This window comes from Nilaparvata lugens, chromosome 2, assembly GCF_014356525.2.
Source record: "Nilaparvata lugens isolate BPH chromosome 2, ASM1435652v1, whole genome shotgun sequence".
Lineage (NCBI taxonomy): Eukaryota > Metazoa > Arthropoda > Insecta > Hemiptera > Delphacidae > Nilaparvata > Nilaparvata lugens.
Window position 1 is genome coordinate 96,320,812 of NC_052505.1, and position 22,614 is coordinate 96,343,425.

The window sequence follows — 22,614 nt, forward strand, 5'->3', positions numbered from 1 at the left end:
CGAATACCTCTCTGCAGCGAATTTTTTCTCGGGATAATCGACTTCGATATAGAGAGGTTGGACTGTATATTGCTTTATAAACCGGTTGTTTATGGAGTATATGGTCCAGTTCTCACCACTTCAGATCATACCTATCTGGGAGGAAGCATACCCACTCTGGATAAAGCAAACTCAGGTTCGATGAAGATCACCATGGAGTGCCTCAGAGTCTAGTGATAGGCTCCCTTTTGTTCCTGGTGATGGTATCAATGACTTAGAATCTTTGGAAAACATCCTCATGTTTGCTAACTATGCCACCAACTATGCAACAGGCAGAGCACCAGATCTGTCAAAAACGGTAGCAGCTGATATTCTTGAAGAGGCCAAGCAGTGGTTCATCAACAACGTGCTGATTCTGAATAAGACCAAAACTCAGGAAACTACATGCAGTCTCAAGTGGAGCCAGCTCAATAACATTACAGAAGTAAAGCTTTTGGGCTTCATTCTGAATACTAGATTAAGCTGGAGTAGTCACATCATAAATGTCTGCTAGACACTATAGAATAATATTTATTCTATGATGACTGAGGCCTTTGATCCCTTGGAAGCATCTGATAAACACATATTTTTCCATGTTCTACAGCCAAATGAATTATGGTCTTCAGTTGTGAAACATGCCCCAGCCTAGCTTTAAGAAGGTAAATATCTTCCAGAAAAAACACTCAGGATAGCCTATTAGACTCAGACGGCTACTTGTACAACTGTCAACATTACTGTAGTTCTTTAAGCTAGGCCTAATTCATTCTTTTCCGCATAAAATTTTCAAGTCTCCTAAATATTAATTGAATGAGGCATATACTCACCAAATTTTTTAAATAAGCGGCTTGCGTTTTATGGTAGTCCAATTTATTCAAGTTAGTGGGTCTATACTTATCTACCCAGAGACTCATTTAGTATGTATACGAGGTTATTTCTTATATAATATTTGTTGAATTTTTTTTTGGAAAAAGTGAAAAAATTAAAAACAAAATTGAGAAAATGTTTTATAATTTACTTTGCATAATGCACTTTCAAAAATCGAACATAACCTTCAATATTGAAGTTAAACTCATGATCAGGTTGTAAAAGCTAAGAGATTTCCCGCGTCAATTATTTAAATGAAGGAATTGAATAATTATTCATTAATATGTGAAGTAATAAAATGACAAGAATTCTAAGTGAATATTATAAAATTTAAAATGAAATATTTATTTTTTGTTGTAAAGTTGAATTTGAAATATTTCTTCTATTTGATCAAGGGGGGCTGCAGAGAACCGCCAGCCCTGAAAGCCACCACAACAAAAAAAAAATACGACAAATTGGACTATTTTGTCAAACTGGGACGACGACAAACTAGGTCACTTCACGCACACGACAAGCTTAGTTTACTCGTGGAAATCCACCACCCCCGGCCGAAAAATTCTATTGACCAAGGTTCTCCTGGTCGCCAGCTGTAATTCTGTAGTCTGCTGTGAGTAAGGTTATGTTATGAAAAATGGCATGGCTTACTTTAGATCTATCTATAGTAGGCTATGAAAATGGCCAATTTCTCTCTTCAAAACTGTGTGTGTATCTCGGTAACCCGAAATGATAAAAATGGTACTTGGTCTTGATTTGAAGAACAGAATCTCACTTTACTATTAGGCCTATATTTTTACAAAATTCATTTACATCACATGAAAGAGGAGTTTCTGTTCTTCAAATCAAAACAAAGTACCATTTTTTATAATTTCGGTTTACCGAGATACACAGTTTTGAAGAGAGAAATTGGCCATTTTTCTGTGTATTTAAATATGGGCTAAAATACACTAGAGGAGTTTTTCATTTTTTTATCAAATTTCAGTTATGATACATGATTTTGAACCGCCTTGACGAGCTGTAGTAGGCTACGAGGAAATCTTATCATTCTGTCAAAAGTTATAAGTTTTTTAAGTTTTGATCCTTGACGTATCCTTATGACGTACCCCCCCCCCCCAACTAGGAAATACTGAAATTAAATTTTTTCTAACGGGTGGTATGATTTCAGCCAAAATATGTATTTTTTTGTTAGGAGGGCCTTGAAAAGGTATTATAATGAAAAATTTGTATTTTGACTGTAAGACATGATTTTCTATTTTTGGCAGTATTCTCCCTCCCCCTACTACTAAATTCGAAAATTCCTAAAGAATCCTGTTCAGAAGTAATTGTTCTTAGGTTTGCATAGTTTTGAAAACCCCTAAAAACTCTTTTTTGGAAATTCGTAGCTCTGGAACCAAAAATGGTAGAATCCTGCGCCACTACTCAATTTGTTGAAAATTTTATTATCTTTAATTTTGTAAAGAATGATTTTCCTCAAAAAACTCGAAGTTTTTGAGATTAAATGAAAAAAATTTGAAAAGTCAGAAATTTTTGGGGGTGAAGCCGCCCTCTGACGTGTCAGCAAATTTTAGATTCAAATTCAGCGCCCCAAAATACATATAGAACCGTCGAGAAAATTTTTTTCGGGGCTGTTTCCTGAAAATCGACCATTTGACTGCACTATTATCTAGATCTAGAGATCAATATAAGTGAGTGATTTTCATTATAACGCTACTGAAACGTTTCAAATGAAAATATTATCTAGATAGTATTATATATTAAATTTATTTATTTATATTGTAACAAACGTTTGACATAAATGGTGTTATATCAAACCATAAACTATTACCCTTTGTTAATCACGATTCTTTTCTGTATAATAATATAGATTGAACAGGTTTAATAGTGATAACAGTATAATAACAGGTACAGGTAAAGTAGTGAAATTCGCAGACTCAAGTCTATGTAATTTGTCTTTTAATAAATCATAATTATTGATAACAGTGATTGAAAAGTTCATTCTAATAAATAGGTGAAAATACTCAATTTATGATAGAAAACTGTACATTTCCAAAACGAACTTTCTACATACAATCAGGAACTATTATGTCACATATTATGCTATTTACAACTCATTCGAGTAGTATTTTAAATAATTAAAAGAAAATAATAATGAACAATGCTATTTACAACTCATTCGAGTAGTTTTTTGAATAATTAAAAGAAAATAATGATGAACTGTATCTAATACATTATAATAATTCTGGTCATGTATCTTGTTGAGAAAGAAGACGCTGTCTGATATCATGGCTTGATTTGATGGCATCTTGCTGTTTTCTGTAGAAATCAGTATTTCGGCCACACAAATCTACAACAAAAAAAGATCAGGATATCATAAATAATTCAGTTGTTTGAAAACATGATCAAATCGACAACCAATAAAATTTTTCAGGACAAATAATCTTTAGTTATTTATTTTGTGTATAAGAGTACACTGTGTCGTTGAGCATCTAGTCAGTTAAGTATAAATGTCAGTAATAAATACAAATGTGATTTAGTCTTTTCTTAGATATGGATACATGAATAGAATTGAAATAGAATGATTTATTTTAGTTCGTATCTTTTATCTATCCTATCATAACACTTAGTCACTGAAGATTGGGGCAAAGCCATAGGAAGCGTTCTTTCAGGCATTTTCAGACGAGTCGGCAGGGCAAAAAGATCTCCGATTGTCTGATTGGGTTGACGTGCGGAAATGAGCTGATAATCAGCAAATCGGAGAGATTCCTGCCCTGCCGACTCGTCTGAAAACCCCTGAAAAACGCTTCATGTGGCTTGGCCCTTATTCTCAAAATTGAATTATCTTCTACCTGGTGTGATTGTCAATGTCCTGGTCTGATTGAGAATAGTGATTTATTTCTCCAACAATTATTTACCTTAACCTTGAGGGTTGGGGGAGCTTTGAGTCGAACATCGTACTCAAGAATTTGTTGAAAACCAAAATACACCCACAGTATCCCTTGTTGTCGTAGGAGGCGACTAAGAGCTTGTTCACATGACAGCGATTTACGCTCGGTTGTCGCGCGGTTGGCAAATCGCTCGATTTGCCAGCCTCGTACACATGACAGCGATTGATGAGCGGTTTGCCCTCGGTTAAGACTGTGCAAAGGCTGGAATTAAACTTTCTACTGGTGATATTTTTCGGAGTTTTTCGATTTTTATATCATCAAGCTATCAAAATGGAAAAGTTTTCTCAGAAAAACATTTTTTTCCGATCATTACTTTTTGAGAATGAGCGCCTAAAGTTGAAATTTTTGGAACAGAACATTTCAAATACGGTAAGAGATTTGGAATATAAATTCTTCATGGTATTGTTGATTGAATAAAACAAAAATTTTCTGAAAATATCAATTTTTGAGAAAGCTATAAATTTACTAAAAATGACTCATTATGTACCTAAATAACGTAAACGATTATGTTCAATTATGTTTTAATGGGAGAGATTGAGTTTATACTTTTGAAAATTGTTTTTGCAATAAAAAATCAATTGACAATCAATGCAGTTGCCATGAAAGTGTAAGCAAATACAATCAATATAAAATTTAAAAATGAAGCATTTTTTTATTTTTGTCCAAGTTATAGCTCTTTGAATTTCGGTGTCCCAACGTGGGCTAGTTGACCCTACTATTAAATTGATCCTCTACAAACTAACTTACTAACTAACTGAACTGAAAATTGTAATAGAATAATTTTAATTGAACTGAAAATTGTAATAGAATGTGCACTATGTGAACTGCTCTGTTCGAAACCGCTCGGTTGACTGAAGACAATATGTGTACGCTCTCATGCCTGCTCTGGTATATCGAACCGCTCGGCAACCGAGCGGTTGGACTAGAGACTACAACCGCCGCGATTCGCCGGCGACTGCTCAAACCGAGCGTTTCATGTGGACGGCACCATGTCTTTCCCTATACCTGGCAACCGCTCGGTTGTCGCGCGATTGACAAATCTCTTTGACAGCGTAAATCGCTGTCATGTGAACAGGCTCTAAAAGGGACCCCCTTTCCAAAGCCCTTCTTCTCCTTCTTAATATTGAATTGAATTTATTGCCAAAAATTACAAATACATATTTTTACAATACAATATAAATAACATTGATTGTAACTTTTTAATATGCTTTTGAACTTTTCATTTCTAGAATGGCACTTTTTCCATTGACTTAGCTTTTTGCCATTCTTTCTTTCTTTTTCTATCTGTCGGCCTTCCTTGGCTATATTCTCACTTCTTCTGAAGCCAACCCTAGGTGTGATGTGGACCGTTTTATATGGTGTTTCTAACGGTGCCTGCAGGATACCAGGCGCCCTCCTGTAGTATTTAGCCTTGCCTGGACATGCGGGGCTCTGTCTGGGTTGACTCCACTTCCCTAGCTGTTCGTGGGAACCACATGAACAAACCAAACCCCAAGGCAAACTCCAGACGTTGCCTTGCCTTCAAACCCATCGGGATCTGCCCCATCAGGGCAGGTTCCTCAATATGAGATGGACGCTTCAGTAACACAGGATGTTCCGTTGCACTCTTATGTAGAGGCTACCAACATTGAGAAGGCTTCCACTGATCACGACATGGATGACGTAAGCTCAATCATCCCTATCAATAAATCGCTGTCATGTGAACAGGCTCTAAAAGGGACCCCCTCTCCAAAGCCCTTCTTCTCCTTCTTAATATTGAATTGAATTGAATTTATTCCCAAAAATTACAAATACATATTTTTACAATACAATATAAATACCATCGATTGTAACTTTTAATATGCTTTTGAACTTTTCATTTCTAGAATGGCACTTTTTCCATTGACTTAGCTTTGTGCCATTCTTAACATCATCCCTACTGAAGAGAATGAGCTTCTTAGAAGTCCAGAAAAGCAAGAATCTGCAGAAATGCCTGAGGATGCAATAGAGCAACCAAGCAGTTTGCGGGTCGAGAGACCAAACCTCACCACTGCTCAAGGAAGGGCGGCTATTCAGGCAAAACTTCTTGGGATTCAATGATTCAATGATTTATTTCAGCCAAAAAAAATACATCAAGTACATTAGGCTAGGTCAATTTACAGATAAGTCATATTATTACAATAACAAATATATTATCAACTTAAATTATTATCACAGAATGCACTAAACTTATTCTTTAGGAATATAATACATGCAAAATAAGTTTTAATCCTTAGAGATGAAATTAGTACAGCCTAAAAATGTAATGTGGTTAACTTTCAAATATAATAAAAAAAGTAATTACTATACAGATGAGCTGGCAATCATCGAATTGAGGTTGGCCTCCCTGAATTCATTAATAGAATAGAAGGGATTGGAGATCAACCATGACTTTCAACCTTCTATTGAAAGTCACAAGGAGCAGGCTTCTTATTTCGTTAGGTAGCATATTAAAAAAACCTAATACCAGATGAGGGAAAGCTTCTACTTGTTCGCTCCAATCTGACTCCTAATTGGAATATATTCTGGAAATAAGAGGTGAGGTGAGAGGGGAGAGGTGAGGCTTTTAACCCAGCAAAGTTTCGGGTAAGCAAAAAGAAAAAACCCAAGAAACCAGAAATGGGTGAAACTCCAGGCACAAATTTGGATCAAGAGGCTGAGTCGAGGGAGGCCGGGTCACAGAATAGGTACAGAATGGAAACTGTCAATCAAACGCCTATCCAACCAATGCTTTTTACATGGCACAAATACTCGACACGTCACCACAGAATAGATACAGAATGGAAACTGTCAATCAAACGCCTATCCAACCAATGCTTTTTACATGGCGCAAATACTAGACACGTCACGTGACCTTAGGAAGTTCCAATCCTGGTCTTCTGATTGGCTCGTGGCAGTGAACGAGATCAATTGATCCGGATCATCAAAGTGATCCGAACCTCCCATTAATACTATTACAATGCGGCGCTTCCTAACAAGATGGCGGATTTTTGCGCCAGGGTACTAGCCAAGTTTCCATACTGTATGTATACTGTGGCCGGGTGCCCTAGAGGCAATTTGGCGACCCCTCCCTCAGCGGAAGGACCTACAAAAAAGGCCATGAGTGGAACTCACGTAGGTCACGAGGACCAATCAGTTTGAAGAGACTGTCAAGCATATCACACTGGATTGCGAGAGTCTAGGGGCAAGGATAAGGGCTCTGTTTGGCTGCAAGCAACCAGGGGCCCGTTTCACAAAGGTACAAGTAGGATACAAGTCTTGTTGCCAACCATGGTTTTGGAGAACAGCTGATTACTAGCGTTTCACAAAAGCAGAATTGTAAACTTGTAGTTACAATGAATTTCTACAAGTTTACAAGTGATTTGCTTGTTACGAACAAATGTTTCACAAAGATTTCATTGTAGCCAACAATTTTTGTCGAAATTACTTGTTCATAACTATGAAATTTCTACCGAAGTGGAAAGCTATGTAAAGGATTTACAAGTGATCATTAAAATGATTTTAAATATTCAATAAATATTTCTAATAATCAAAAATGCCCTATATTCCTCTAAAATTCATTATTTTGGAAATATATGCATCGGGAAATTGAATTTAATAAATTCCAAAATAGTTATTAATGTGTTACCTCATAGGTTATGTGTACTATAGTATATATACACAGTATATATAGTATACATTATATATAGTACATTTACTATATATATATACAGAGTACATATACTGTGTAGGTTACAAATTCAGCAATAAATGAAGTAGACTGTACAAAAACATTATATTGCTTTCAAATATTTTCAAAGTAATTATTGAAAAGTACAAGTAACCTTTATAAAGGATGAAAAAAGGAAATCATCATGAAAATAGGTTATGTTTACTATTGAAGTACTTGTAGACTTGTAAAATTGTAAACTTGTAGATCATAAATTTTTGTGAAACGTGAGTACTTGTAAACTTGTAACTACAAGTACTTGTTCGTAACCATGGTTGGTAACAATACTTGTACCTTTGTGAAATAGGCCCCAGGTGATGAATAAGATGTTAGTATAGGGGAAAACTCCTGGATCTTGTAAAGGAAACATGTATTGGTTTACCTAACTATCATACTACTTGGGAACACAATAAGCTCCGGTTAACGTGTGGGGTTCTTTGAACCTTTGGATCCTTGAATCGTCCCTTCAAACATAACATAACATACCTTAACCTTTGAATTTGAAGAAAAACTCTTAACTTGTACCGATTTTAACTAGGATGTTGGAGAATTTAGTTTCCAGCGTAGTCTATTGAAAATATTCAAAAACATTGCAAATAGGAACTTATAGAAGAATATAATTACTATACAAATATAAATTATTAAATAGAAGAGTTATCAGTGTTATTAAATGCACCAGCAAGTTTTATATTATATTATTTTATTTCGAATGATTGAAAATATTGATCTGTTATTAGGTTGTAATTCGGTGATTTATCCTTCTAAATTCAAAATTTTTAGTTTCTTCATTTTGGACATATAACTGAACTCAAATAGTGGAAATACACTTTTTTTGGGAATTCTACTATTTATAAAATTTGGGAGTAGAACAGCTTTGGGCTAGGCCTGCTGCTCCGCCCACTCATATATATTTATATATCTATCTATTTTATTATGATTTGTGATTGTATCTACGATTGAATGAATTATTGAGATATATAGTGACTCATTGAAGAAAACAAACTACTGAAATTATAGTAGACAAAATTGTGAATTACGGAAATTGGGATTTTTTAAAGTACAATTTTAGTTTGCAAAGTACCGTGGACCATTATGTAAAGTAGTAAAGTACTTTCAAAGTAGCGAGGTCAATTACTTTTGTTGGGAAGTATGCATATTAAAGTAAAAGCAGGTAACCCGTGCTCCGCAAGGGTTTATTTTAAATCTTGACAAAATGAAACTTGACCGAGTGGAATCTTGAAGAGTTTGAGGTAGGCCTAGAACCATCTTCGGTTAATTAAGAATCTATATGTAAAATAGTTTAGTTATTTCAGTCCAGTAGTTTAGAAGTGATGATGCGTCAAACATAATTTTCCTATCCCGTACGTGTATTAGCCAGTTCTTTTCTTTATCATAGTATAGATAAGTTCTTCAACTTGGTGCTAACATAACTAGTAGTTCTGTGAACAGTAGACATCACGCAGTATTCTCATCCACAAGTACCTGATTGAAACTATAGACCTTATGGAAATACAGCAATAGACTGGCTTCTCCACACATCTGTGTAATCACTTGTCAGCTGATTTATGATGAATAATTCTATAGTCTGATTTTTACTCTAATATTGGCGTATGAAGGAGGCTCCTTTTTCCTTTTATATTATCCTTGAAATGCAAAATTTCCAAAAACCTTGTATATAAGTCGACGCGCAATTAAAAAGGAACATATCTGTCAAATTTAATGAAAATCTATTACCGCGTTTCGCCGTAAATGCGCAACATATAAACATTTAAACATTAAGAGAAATGCCAAACCGTCGACTTGAATCTTAGACCTCACTTCGCTCGGTCAATAAAGTGACAGAACTTAAATCTTGCTCAGCTTCCTCAACTTAATGCCAACCTGACAAAATTGGACTGGTTATTAATTTAGTTACAAATTTCAACCATTTTGTTTCGTAGAGGTAGTCTCTCTAGATTATAGTTCTATATTAACATATGATTTGTTCATTTCAATTATGTGTCCCATGAATGAAATTTGAACATTATTTCTGAAAAATCTAAAAGGAAAATTGAAATTTGGGCTTCGAGGTGCACGAGATTGATATTTTTATAATCTATGTGCAAAATTTGGAGATCTAAATCATTCCCGTTTAATCCGGTATGCAATCCACAAGTTGAGATGTTTTGATGCGAACAAACACAACCCTACTCTCTCTTATTTTAATATCTTACCGCGTCCATGGAATGTATTGAACTTCCTATTCTCCCACAATTGAGATGATGATGTTGATGTGGACGATTCATCTGAAAATTAAAAATCTTCATTACAGTTGAACTTGTTGGAAAATGTTCACGTTACATTACATAACTGTTTATCTACGCAATCGCTTATTCAAGAATAATATTGGTCTTCAAGCAAGAACATTAAATTCTAGATCTACTTCAAAAAATTTCCCGGAGCACAAATGCATAAGTAATAATAGCCTAGACGAGTATTTGAGCTATAGTGAGGTCCACTTTATAATGGCAGTGGAGAAAGATAGGAGAACAACGTTGCCGATCCTCTATCTTGTTAATGCCTTCTATAGACGGTAGCTGATACAGGTTTATTGATGTAATACTAAAAGTTTATTCACGTTTAAAATAATCTAATATATTTTATTAAGCATATTAATAATATTTTTCAATAATTTCATAATGAATATTCATAATTAAGATGAAATATTTTGTTTTAATTATTCATTCTACATTGTTATAAGTCGATTCGGCAACAGAGCAAAGCGAGAAAGAGATAGTGCTATCAGCTTTGTTGAATGATAGACAAGGATAGCAATACAATTGCTAATCAAACTCTGCCATTATAACGGACTCGATGAGCCTGGGCGATTAGTCGTCGGAGCACCTCTCTGTAGTACAGGTTGTTTACAGTTTAGCCGGGTGGTACAAACTCTTTGTGAACGGCCAGTACTACAGAGAGGTGCTCCGACGACTAACCGCCTGGGTTCATCGAGTCCGTCCGGGATTGCCGATTCGTGGATCCTCCATCACGACAAAGCTCCGTCGCACACCTGCTTGCTCGTTACCGAGCAGTTGGCCAAACAGTCGAGGGTAACGTTGCCACATCCTCCTTACAGCCCGGATATGGCACCACCGGACTTCTTTTTGTTCCCCAAGATCAAGAGACAACTTAAGGGGACGCGGTTCGGGACTCTGGAAAACGTTTAACGTGCTACGACGAGGGCTCTAGACAGCATAGAGGTTGACGACTTCCAAGGAGCGTTCAGAGATTGGAAAATCCGGTATCAGCGTGTTATCGACTCCAATGGGGACTTTGAAGATTTCTGAAGAGATATTGTACATATTTTGCCAATAAACAATTTCCTTAGGTCAGTCCGGTTACTTATTATACAGACCCTGCATAAACATAAAGAGAGATGCAAAACCGTCGACTTGAATCTTGGACCTCACTTCGCTCGGTCAACTATTCATTGCATGCAATGACGCATGCAATTGATAACTGAAAGTAAACATAGTTGACCGAACGCAGTGTGGTTTATGTTTTAACTGGAGTTTCTCTCGTCTGTATGTATGGAAGGCATTTACGGCCGAACGCGTTGATAGAATTCTATGAGATTTGACAGGAATATTCCTGTTTTAACTACGCGTCACAAGGTTTTTTGAAATTTTGTATTTTAAGGATAATATGAAAGGAAAATGAATTTTCTCCATACTCCCATATCACTATTTATCATCTACTCTGAAGATAGGATTAATCAGACTATAGAATTATTCATAATCAATCAGCTGACAAGTGGATTATTCATTGCATGCATTACACAGATGTCTGGAAAAGCCGGTGAACAGGTGACACCAGATACTTGTGGATGAGAAAACTGCGTAAGGTCTACTGTCCACAGAACTACTAGTATTTTCCCCGACCTTTCTCTGCTTTCGACTCGGGTTAACCTGTTGCCAGTATGTCTCGAAGGAGATAAACTTTTGATATTAGTATTTCTTTATACACCAACCCCAACAGCCATTAGCCGTTTTCACACCGATATCTTGCTGTCACGACATACAGACAGGATTTACTCTGATGGACAGTATAAGAGGCGGCTGAGGTTTATAACTGCGCGAGGTCTACTGTTCACAGAACTACTAGTTATCTACTAGTAGTTCTGTGAACAGTAGACCTCACGCAGTATTCTCATCCACAAGTACCTGATTGAAACTATAGACCTTATGGAAATGCAGCAATAGACTGGCTTCTCCACACATCTGTGTAATCACTTGTCAGCTGATTTATGATGAATAATTCTATAGTCTGATTTTTACTCTAATATTGGCGTATGAAGGAGGCTCCTTTTTCCTTTATATTATCCTTGAAATGCAAAATTTCTACATACCTTGTATATACGTCGACGCGCAATTAAAAAAGTAACATACCTGTCAAATTTCATGAAAATCAATTACCGCGTTTCGCCGTAAATGCGCAACATATAAACATTTAAACATCAAGAGAAATGCCAAACCATCGACTTGAATCTTAGACCTCACTTCGCTCGGTCAAATATATAAATTAATAATTGATAACGTACCTGAACCAAATTCATCTCTCGTATCAGCTCTCAGTATATCCGTCAATTGAGCCAGATCCTTTTCAAGTAATTTACGTTCGTCTCTGCTCTCTCTGGCAGCGTTTATCAAGTCCCACGACTCTTGCAGTTTCTTTTGGACCAAAGTATCGTGCATCTGATCAATACAGTTTTGCAAATCCCTAGTTTCTGTTGTGAGTTCCATTGCCTGTTAAAAATATATCATAATTCGAATGAAACATTTATTTTGACAAATTTTTTCATAAGATTCTTACATGTTTGTTCAATATTGGATTAATTCCTGGCCTAAAGTAACTGATAAAAAATATTAACAGAATATATATTCACTTTTCATACAACCGTGTACATTTTTTTGTATAATTTCACGCTTTTACGAATTTCCACACACCTTTTGCAGCAGCTTTAGTGTTGAGTGTGAAATCTCAATTTTTGCAACAATAGACCAATTGACAAAGGAATTTGGAGGGAATCTTTTAAACAAAATTTTTGACTTTGCAGCTTTGCTGAGACTAGTTAGGAGGAGAACATATCAAAATTCCCCATTCATAACTCATGTGCTAAGGGGATGAGGGTGGTTTAAAAGTTGAATTTTTCAGCGTTTTGCTTCCACGCTCATATCTTGATAACAATGCGTTCAACCGACATAACTAACAATTCGAAAATGAAGCTTGTAAAATTATCTACACTTTTTGTTCAGTGAGCTTTTGTGTTATTCTCAACAGTTCCCGAGATATTCGCCCTTGAAGGTGTGTAATTGTTAAAATAACAGGTTTTTATCCAATGTGTTGCTCTTTCAGAGCTTATAACTCTCCAACAATGCATCATAAAAACTTATGCTTATCGTAGGTTTGTAGAACATTGAATTCTCTTTGAAATTATGTATTATTTCACTATTCCAAGTTTCCCTTTCATTGTTATAGCAGCTACAATGTAGGGGGTGAAATTTTAATTACTGCAACAATTGGTCGTTTGACAATGACATTTGAAGGGGGAATCAGTGACACAATTTTTGACTTTGCAGATTAATTTGGACTAGTTAGTAGGTGAACATGGCAAAAGTACGCATCCTTAACCTCTCTGTTGAATGTGTGGAACCGCTGAGTTGACACTTGTTGTAGCAATGAAAATTTCACCCCCTACATTGTAGCTGCATATTGCAAAATATATTGAAAAAATCATACCTGCAAGTTATGTTGACTACTACACGTAGCCTTTTGTCGTTGGGCGACTTCTTGTGCCAGCTCGAATTCAGCTTTCTCGAGCAGAGATTCGGCCTCTGATAGTTTCCTTGATTTCCTGAAATCTCTCTTCTCGTTCATTTGTGAGGTTTTACTCCGAATCTGTAAAATAGTTTGATATCACAGAATAGTCCAGTCACTATATACATTGGTGCATGCAATTTATATTGTAATTCTGATTTCTTAATATATTATTTAGGTACATGAGAGAAGTTCAGAACCAATTTCTTCATGCAAAATTTCCTTGTGCTAGATACAGGGTATTTAAGGGTGCTAGATACAGGTGTGCTAGATCAGGGTGTGCCAGAAACCTCGTATTTTCGGCTCATTTTCCAGTTTTCAGCTATTTCTGCCAAATCTCGTAATCAGACAGAAAAATTTGCTCTCGCCTTTTTTTTATATCATAAAATTCTGAATAAAATGAGATCATTCGAAACTCTCTATCTCCAATGAGAACTGAGTTATGATTTTTCAAAAATGAGTGAAATTTGAAGGAAAAATAAATTTTGATGAATTTTAGTTTTTGATCAACAATATCCTCCGATTGTTAACATTTAGATGTATAATCCAAAATCCCTCTGGGCGTATTTTTGTGCTCTACAATCTGAGATCAGGGAGAGTGCTCTATCTCAAATAGATTTCCAGGTACACCCGACAACAATGCTCCTTGTATTGTGAAAAACACCTAATTTTCAGCTTCAACCATCATCACCAACTACATTGTCCTCACATTGATATTTCGCACAATGACATGACTTCATGTTCTATGAGAATAACCCGCAAGATGCACTTAATTCCAGTATTTCCTAGTGGAGAGGCACGCCTAAGGACACCTCAAGGATCAAAATTTCAAACACTTATAACTTTTGACACAATGCTCAGATTTCATCGTACTACAATTCATTCTTCTCGGCTCGTCAAGGCGGTCCAAAATCATGCATCATAAGTCAAATTCGGTCGAAAAATTTATTGTTGAGTGTACTTAATCCCATAAGTAAATTGCAAGCACACCCCCTTTTCTATGTCTATATTGACTGGACTAGAAGGGAAAAAGTGTAGAATAGAATAAAAAAGATTTATTCCTTCAAGTATACAGGGTGTTTACGAACTTCCTATCAATACTACTCTAGGGCATTGTTCCTGGGTGAAAAACATATCTAAATAACATATTTAAATTATTCGGAAGTCTTCAGTTACTCACACAGCGGCCATTTTGCTTTTTTCACTTATTATTTGTTTTCTAAATAATTGTTAACCATACGAAATTGAAAGTGTGCACAATCATTTATAACAACTAGACAAAGCTACAAAAAAATTATGATAATTTTTCAAATTGTAAGCAAGATGTGGAACGGCGGGAGAAGCCTCCACCAAATATGTAAGCACGATGTGCCTACACCAAATATGTAAGGGGAAAAAACTATGATAATAAGAAAAGAACAGAATAACTAGACTTTAATTAATGAATCTTTAACATATATACATTTGAACAAAACAAGATTAATTTGATTATAAAACAATATTTGATATGAATTAATGGGGAAAACACTCGCTTGCTGCTAATGATGATTCAATGTTTGTGGCTATGAAAATTTAAGAACAAAATGATTCAGTAGTCACCTACCTTTTTGAAATAGCTTCCCACTTTGGCATCCACTGGTATTTCGCGACTTTAGTATTTAAAAAAAAGAACAAATATTAACTGAACCAATGAATAGGCTCAGAACCCGTCTCCCTCAACAATACAATTATTTTTATACTGCCCGATCTGTGACAGAATAATTGAACTATCAAACGAACCGAAATCTAGCCTTTTTCACTGGATCAGCCGGACTCAGTCCTATCGAACGAGCTCACACACTGACCACCAAAAGTGAAATTCTGGGTATTAAATATAACTCAGTCAATGCCAAACATGAAGCCATTTCATGGCACGTTTGTTATTAAAAACAAAAGAGAAGCTACATTAATTTTGACAACAAATGAAATAAACAATCTTTCTGTCGATGACAAAAATTGTTCAAGGACAAAACCACTGTTCATTAAACTTTTACAATTTAAAACTCTAAAATCCTGATCAATATGAGATAAATATATGATTCTATATATGTCCCATATGACCAGGTGACCAAAATTCATACGACAAAAGGCGGCCATTTAAAATTTTGTTTCTCAATAACTCACAAACCGTTGGTTTAACAAAAAATTACAAGAATAACTTTTTTTAGTAAATTTAATTACCTATCTATTTCTCAGCGTCCTCCACCGATCCTATTGCGTATATATCATCATACTCTAAATCCAATTTTTATGTGTGTTTGTATGTGAAAAGGCGGGCGTGTGTGAGTAGTGTAGTGTAGTTAGTATGTTAGTGAAAGTAGCGAGTTATACTGTTCTCCGAACTACTAGTTTATCATAATCCGAATTGGAAAGAATATGAACTGGTACCTTGATCAGCTGCTCAGTCAATTGGTCCAACTGCACACCTAGTTGATCTTGCTTTGAAACGACTGGAATTGGCGCCTCAGCTAAAACTGCCAGTTGTTGCTCCATTTGTTGCTTCTCATGCAATAATTGTTGGTGCCGTTCTAGCGTCTCTTCTTCCACTTCCCTCAATCTTCTCTCTTCTACAGCTCTCTGACCACGAGATAGAACGGTAAAAAAAGTGGAAAAACACTGATATTGAAATAGAAAGGTAAAAAGTCATCTTAAAAAGAGTGTTCTGAAAAAGGTGCCCATAAGTCAGGGCGTGATTCCTCACATCAAAAGAACAAAAAAAAATTCTAATTCATTCATTCATTTATTGTATAGAACACTATAATCATAATACAATTATGGAAGGACATTGGAGGAAAAACTAGGCTAAGCCTGTAGTATTCCCCTCCAAAAATTTTGATAAAATGTTAATGTTAATTAACATAGGTCCGAAAATGCTTGGTTACCAAATTATACAGGATGAAAGATTTCGTCTGAATTTCAGTTCCCCTGCAGAAATGAAGCCCTACGGTTATTTGTTGGCTGTTAATTAAGATGTACAATGTAGCGTAATTTATGTAAAATTACCTGAAAAATTGAATAGAATCGTTTCCAGACCTGTAGCTACAGTATTTTTAAGATATGTGACGAAATATGCGAAACTTGGTCCCGAAAAACAATTTACTTCTAGATTTGAAGCAGATTTACCATGTTAAATGTACAATAAACACAAAATATTTTTTTAAAGAACTTGTAGAAAATTTAATTTTGAAGAGAAAGATGTAAAATAGGTCTATAATAGCAGCCTTAAAGAAATAAACCTTAATATTACATTGTAAAGAGCTTAGCAGATTTTGTCTGTTTTTCATGCGTTTTGTATGTAATTAAGGATTACATTTTAAAGGTTGCGTTCATCTATTATAGATTTATTTTATCAGCTATCCTCTATTGAAGGCTAGTGGCAACGCAGAGAATCAACAACGCTGTTCTCCTATAGCGAGGTCCACGTTATAATGACAGTGGAGAAAGGCAGGCGAACAATGTTGCCGATCCTCTGTCTTGTCAATGCCTTCTATGGACGGTAGCTGATACAGGTTTATTAATGTAATATTAACTGTTCATTCTCGTTTAAAATAATATATTTATTAAGCAAGAAATTATATTTTTCAAATTTCATAATGAATTTTCATAACTAAGATGAAATATTTTGTTAATTAATTATTGATTCTACATTGCCAAAAGACGATCTGGCAACAGAGCAAAGCGAGAAAGATAGCGTTATCCGATTTGTTGAATGATAGACAAGGATAGCAATACCATTGCTAATCAAACACTGCCATTATAATGTGGACCTGATTCTTCCACACACAGGCTTTGCCTTTGTGGAGAGTTTCCATGAAGTTTTTTAAAATATAATGTTGTATTTTCTGGAGGTACGATATAATAACAACTAGATTTAGTTATAATGATTAATTTTTTAGTTCAACTGTAAGTTTTATTTATGATTGCTTGGTTGCAGAAGATGTAGCGTTGTTGTATAATATGAATATTTGTACCCTGAAATCATGATAATAAAAACCAATTTGATTTGATTTGATTTGACCTAACTATAAAATTCAATACTAACAGGAATCTGCTATCATGTAGGGCTTCCACTTCAGTAGTGAAAAATCAATTTAAAATTCAGGCAATTCATTCAGGTCGTTGGTGAGATGTAGTGATATTCATCCATAATGAAACACTATAATGTTGTCTAGAAATATCACAAATCCATTGAGAAATTACATCCCGTGTTTCATCAATGAAGAATGTTCTGAGAGGTTGAAATGTGAATTTATAAGTTTTAAAACTGACAGTGGGACAGACTGACGAGTTTGGAAGGGTTATAAGTAATGAACCGTTCAACATAGAAAACATTCTTTTATTGGTTCAATTCAGTTTGAAATGTAGCTTTTATTGTTAATATTTGTAAATTACATGAGTTAAATGGCGGTTATTAGAAGCAATACACTTATGTAGCGTATTTTTGAAGTTTTAAAACGCATTTTGGCACACTGCGATTGGTATCTCTTCTCCAATTAGCTCCTTTAGTTCTTTCAAGGTGTGTGGGCAATGTTTGAAAACTTTATTTTTGAGGTAAATCCATAGAAATATATCGCATATGCTTAAATCGGGTGAGCGTGCTGGCCATAATTCTTTGAGAATGGCAACATCACCGTCAATGTTACCTCCCAGCGTTATGTGCCAATGTTACAAACGTTTTTGCGCCCCAAATTGGAAGAACCTACTGAGGAACATGACTTGCGAGAAATATGGTTTTATCATCAGGATGAAGCTACAGCGCAAACAGGGCGCATTTACCCCTACACTCAAGACGAATAGTCTTGTAGGGTTATTCCAGTAAAACATTGCCTGTATTACAATGCAACCTTTTTATTTAATTTATAGAATAAGGAATATTTGAATTTGATTTCAATGAATGTGTTGAAACAAATGTCCCAGGGGGGGGGGCGTATCTCTAAACCTAGCTCCGCAGTGCAGGCTGGATGCTTGTCTGACTCGGACTAGGCGCTGAAACAGCAAGTAATAGCAGCGTTGGTGGGAATGCGAGCGGCCGCATTAACGTCTTCACCCAGCAATGGTCGGCGTAGTTACGCCTAGCGGACAGACGAAAGATCAATCCAGTCGGTTTTGATCCCTCCAGCCAGGCTCAGCCAAGGCCGAGACAATAGAACAATGGAGTGACGCTCATCAGCAGTTTTCTTTCTCACGACTATTTTTATTTTTGTGTGTCAATAATAACTCCAGTCACCAGTAAAAAGTTTCCAGAAACGTGGTGTACTACCATATTAATGACTTTTCATGATGATTTTTAATTATTTAAAAATATTGTTGACATTCTGAGCCTTCAGGCTAAACTTGGGGTCGCTGAGAACGAATCTGCAATCAGAATTTCTCTATCACGAAAAATAACGAAAAAACCCAGCTGTTGATCTTCCGGCAACTGTTAACAGTCATCCTGCAATGCGGCCGAAACACTTTCAAGCCAGATACCCATCTCAAATGACAACAACACCAAGCTGTGAGAAACCATCCTGCACTGCGGCGCTAGGTTAAGGGTGGACTTGAGGTGGCCGGCACGCTCACCCGATTTAAGTATATGCGAATTTTTTCTGTGGAGTTACCTCAGTAATAAAGTTTTCAAGGATCGAATCACCTTGAAAGAACGAATACCTTGAAGGAGCGAATCAGAGAAGAGATCCAGGCTTACCAATCGCAGTGTGTCAAATGCGTTTCAAAACTTCAATAATACGCTACATCAGTGTATTTCTGCTGATGGGCGCCATTTAACTGATATAATTTTCAAAAATTAACAAAAAAAACTACATTTTAACCTGAACTGAACCTATTAAAGAATTTGAACGGTTCCTTTCAAACTCGTCAATCGGCTCTGCTCCACCCTGCATTAGAGGATAAGAGCATTTTCTATACAAATAACAAATTTCCAGTATTAAAATTAGTAATACCTTGCTATCAATTTCGTGGATAAGGGCTTGAAGTGCTGCAGTTCTCTGCTGTGTAATTAGGTCGTAGGTTCGATTCCTGGCCTCTTCAGCCATCAGCAGTTCTCTCTGTTTCAAGTCTCTCTTCAATAAATTCACCCTCTTCTTTTGTTGCGATATCCTGCTCTCATCTTCTTTCAGTGTGTCCTGGTATTGCTTTTGTAGATCTAGAACGAAATCTTTATGTATTGGAATCCAATACTGCAGTTGTAGAAAAAATTTTGTATGTAATTCGAGAGTGATAAAGTCGAGTTTTACGCTCTTAATACATAAATAACTATTATTGTCTATGTTACAGATAACTCAACTATTTTAGTTCTGGACAATATTTATCATCTTAAAAATTAATCAACTAATAATCAACACTATTTTAGTTGTAGACAATATTTAACATCATAAACATTTGTTTAATTCAGAATTATCAGTTATTTTTTAGTTATTATCCAACTTAATATTCAGTTTATCAGGTACAATAATATTATTACTAGCCTATTCAAATTGTGAAAGAATCATTTATTTTATCCTGAAAGACTGAGAGACCTACCCATTCACTCGTACCGAATAAGTAGCTTCTGCTATATTTGACCTGGCCAAGTTTACTAGTTTTTTGAGATTCCAAACAGCTTCTCCATTTTAACCCACAGTTTCTCTCTGTTTATACTATCATATATACATATTTTTTTCAATCATATTACTTATTATTATATTTAAGAGATTATTTGCTTATGTTGTGATGTAGATGCATTAGAATTGTATAGGAGGATTAAGTGGGAGAGAGGGCCGGCTGCGCCCTAACTTCGTCCTCCAGGTTAAAATAAAGGCAGCCTATCTATCTATAAGCTTTTTGAAAGTCGATAAATAAAACAAATAACTCTTTGTTGAATTCCCAGTACTTTGATACAATTTCTTTGAGAATAAATATTTGATTTGTTGTAGACCTGCCTTTCATGAAGCCTGCTTGATGTTCTCCGATTATTTCACTCGAGTATTTCTCAATTCGATTGAGAACTATTTTAGATAAGACTTTGTACGGAATGCTGAGGAGAGAAATTTCTCTAAAGTTGGCACATTCCTCTTTATCTCCTTTTTTTTGTATGGGAACAGCTAACTATTGCCTCCTGCCAGTCATTTGGGTTCTTTTCTTTTTCCCTTATTAATTCCTACAGCTTATCTATTATTACATCTCCTCCCTTCTTCAGTAACTCAGCTGAAATTTCATCCTTCCCAGGAGCGTTATTGTTTTTTAGAGAAATTAAAAACAATCAAATAAAAAACTTGAGCTACTGAAATCTTAAATAATTTAAAATAGGCCTATAACTATCTTCGGTAAATTAAGATTCAATATGCGAAATTTCAAGTTAATCAGTCCAGTAGTTCAAACGTGATGATGCGTCATTCGTGAATTTCAATAGTATAATAGTTTAATTACTTTATTATATTTTAATACTATAGTTTATTTATATAATTAATTATGCATGAGAATTTTTATGATAATATTATAATTATAGTATTTAGACATTATTATGATTTGAGTTAAGGAGGCAGTTGTGGGTTTCGACCTGTTGTCTCCAAAGAGATATTGTAAAATAAATAAATTTCTATCCCGTATATGTATATAAGCCAATTTTTCCCTTTATTATATTATAGATTTATCACAATTATTATGGCCTGCAAGACGTCATTTTGATGCATAATTTATTGATTCATACAACAAGTACACCATCAAAATGATAGGGAGAGAAAAAATAAGGTAACCTTGTGCTATTCCTCTCCCAAATTTAGATAAGGTTACACTTTGTCCGAAATGAGTTGTCTTGTAGTTATTCACTTCACAAAATTTTCATCTTTAATTATTTTCACAAAGTAGATTTTTAATTTAATTCTATGATGAATGCTACATAACCAACAGTTCCCGAAATATTCGCTCTTGAAGGTGTGCAATTTATAAGCTTTTTTTGCTTTTTCAGGGCTTATGACTCTTCAATAATGCATCAGTATTCTGGGACGGAATTCAATTAATGAAGGTTGAAATATCTTACCAAGAAGTTGCATTTTCTGAGCTTGTCTATTGATTTCTAAAGCGTGTTTCTTTTCTTGTTCAGCTCGCGCTCTTGCCAATCTGCTCTGCTGCTCTAATAGGTCAGTCAACTCCTCTCTCATTTCATTTATATGATCCGCCTGCAAATAGAGAATGGTAGAGTAGAATAAAACGATACCATAGAGAAAAGATAGCATAAGAAAATATCCCATGGAATAGGGCGTTATGTTCCAAATTTTCATGTTAACTCACGCCAATAGTCCTAGTAGTTATTTTTGTGAAGCTATGTGAGGCTGGTAGTCTTATAATTGCCGTTCTCACACTCTCACCCCAACAAAACAATAATAAAAGACAGTTGACAAAAATCGGCTACAATGAACGACCTATACCATGAGATCTTCTTATGCTATATGACGTAAGTTACTGATATATGAAAACTTGAATGCTCATACAAACTACCGTTACTCATGCGTGGAATCATAATTGTAAATGCTATAAAAACAGTTATCAATCGTTCAGGACTCTGAATTAAGTACGAGTCAGTTTCTACCGTTTATATTCATATATTTGATAAACTGTGACATTTCATCACATTTGCATAGTAATTCATTTCAATGGTGACTTGTCAAATAGCCTATAGAATCTATAGTGAGGTCCACGTTATAATGGCAGTGGAGAAAGATACAAGAACAACTTTTTGTAGTTGAGAATACACAATTTTATTCTTTGTTTATCAGAGAAGTTTCCCCTTGCCGCAGCGGCGAAAAGGCTCAGAAAATTTCTCGGTGCAAATCATCATCCTTAGTTCTACCATAATATGGTAGGTCTTCCTGAGAACCACCGCATGTCGATAGCGGTTTGGTTGTGGAAGAAAAACTCGAAATCCTTGGAGTTGTCGATGCTTAGCAGTGTGGATCGACACACAATGAGGTAGGCGACACTGCAAAGATCATGAATGCCGGCTCGTTAGAGAGGATGTGATCGAACCAGTTTGCAGCCACTCTTTCTGGCCGAGAACTCGGGAGAACAGAGTTTGCAGTATTGACCAGCCGTACAGGTGCAGGTCACCTGATGCTCCACCAACCAGTTGAACAGCTGTTCGTCCATTCCACCAGAATATTTTCCCATCATCGACATTATTTCACGAGAAAC

The 22,614-nt window shown here is 35.5% G+C and overlaps 1 protein-coding gene across 2 annotated transcripts; it reads right to left on the reverse strand.

Annotated features, from left to right (window-relative positions):
• Positions 1 to 2,629: 2,629 nt before the first annotated feature.
• Positions 2,630 to 21,599, reverse strand: LOC120350069 (kinectin-like). 2 transcript variants are annotated; one of them, XM_039422183.1, is made up of 7 exons: positions 21,464 to 21,599; positions 19,389 to 19,591; positions 15,835 to 16,023; positions 13,330 to 13,488; positions 12,131 to 12,335; positions 9,765 to 9,836; positions 2,630 to 3,223 (listed from the first exon to the last, which is right to left on the reverse strand). In XM_039422183.1, the coding sequence occupies exons 1-7, from the start codon at positions 21,582 to 21,584 to the stop codon at positions 3,123 to 3,125; spliced, it is 1,050 nt and encodes a 349-aa protein (XP_039278117.1). In that variant the 5' UTR covers positions 21,585 to 21,599; the 3' UTR covers positions 2,630 to 3,122. The 2 variants fall into 2 exon arrangements, with proteins under 2 accessions (XP_039278117.1, XP_039278118.1); XM_039422184.1 differs by lacking the exon at positions 9,765 to 9,836 and having other exon boundaries at positions 2,820 to 3,223.
• Positions 21,600 to 22,614: the final 1,015 nt, after the last annotated feature.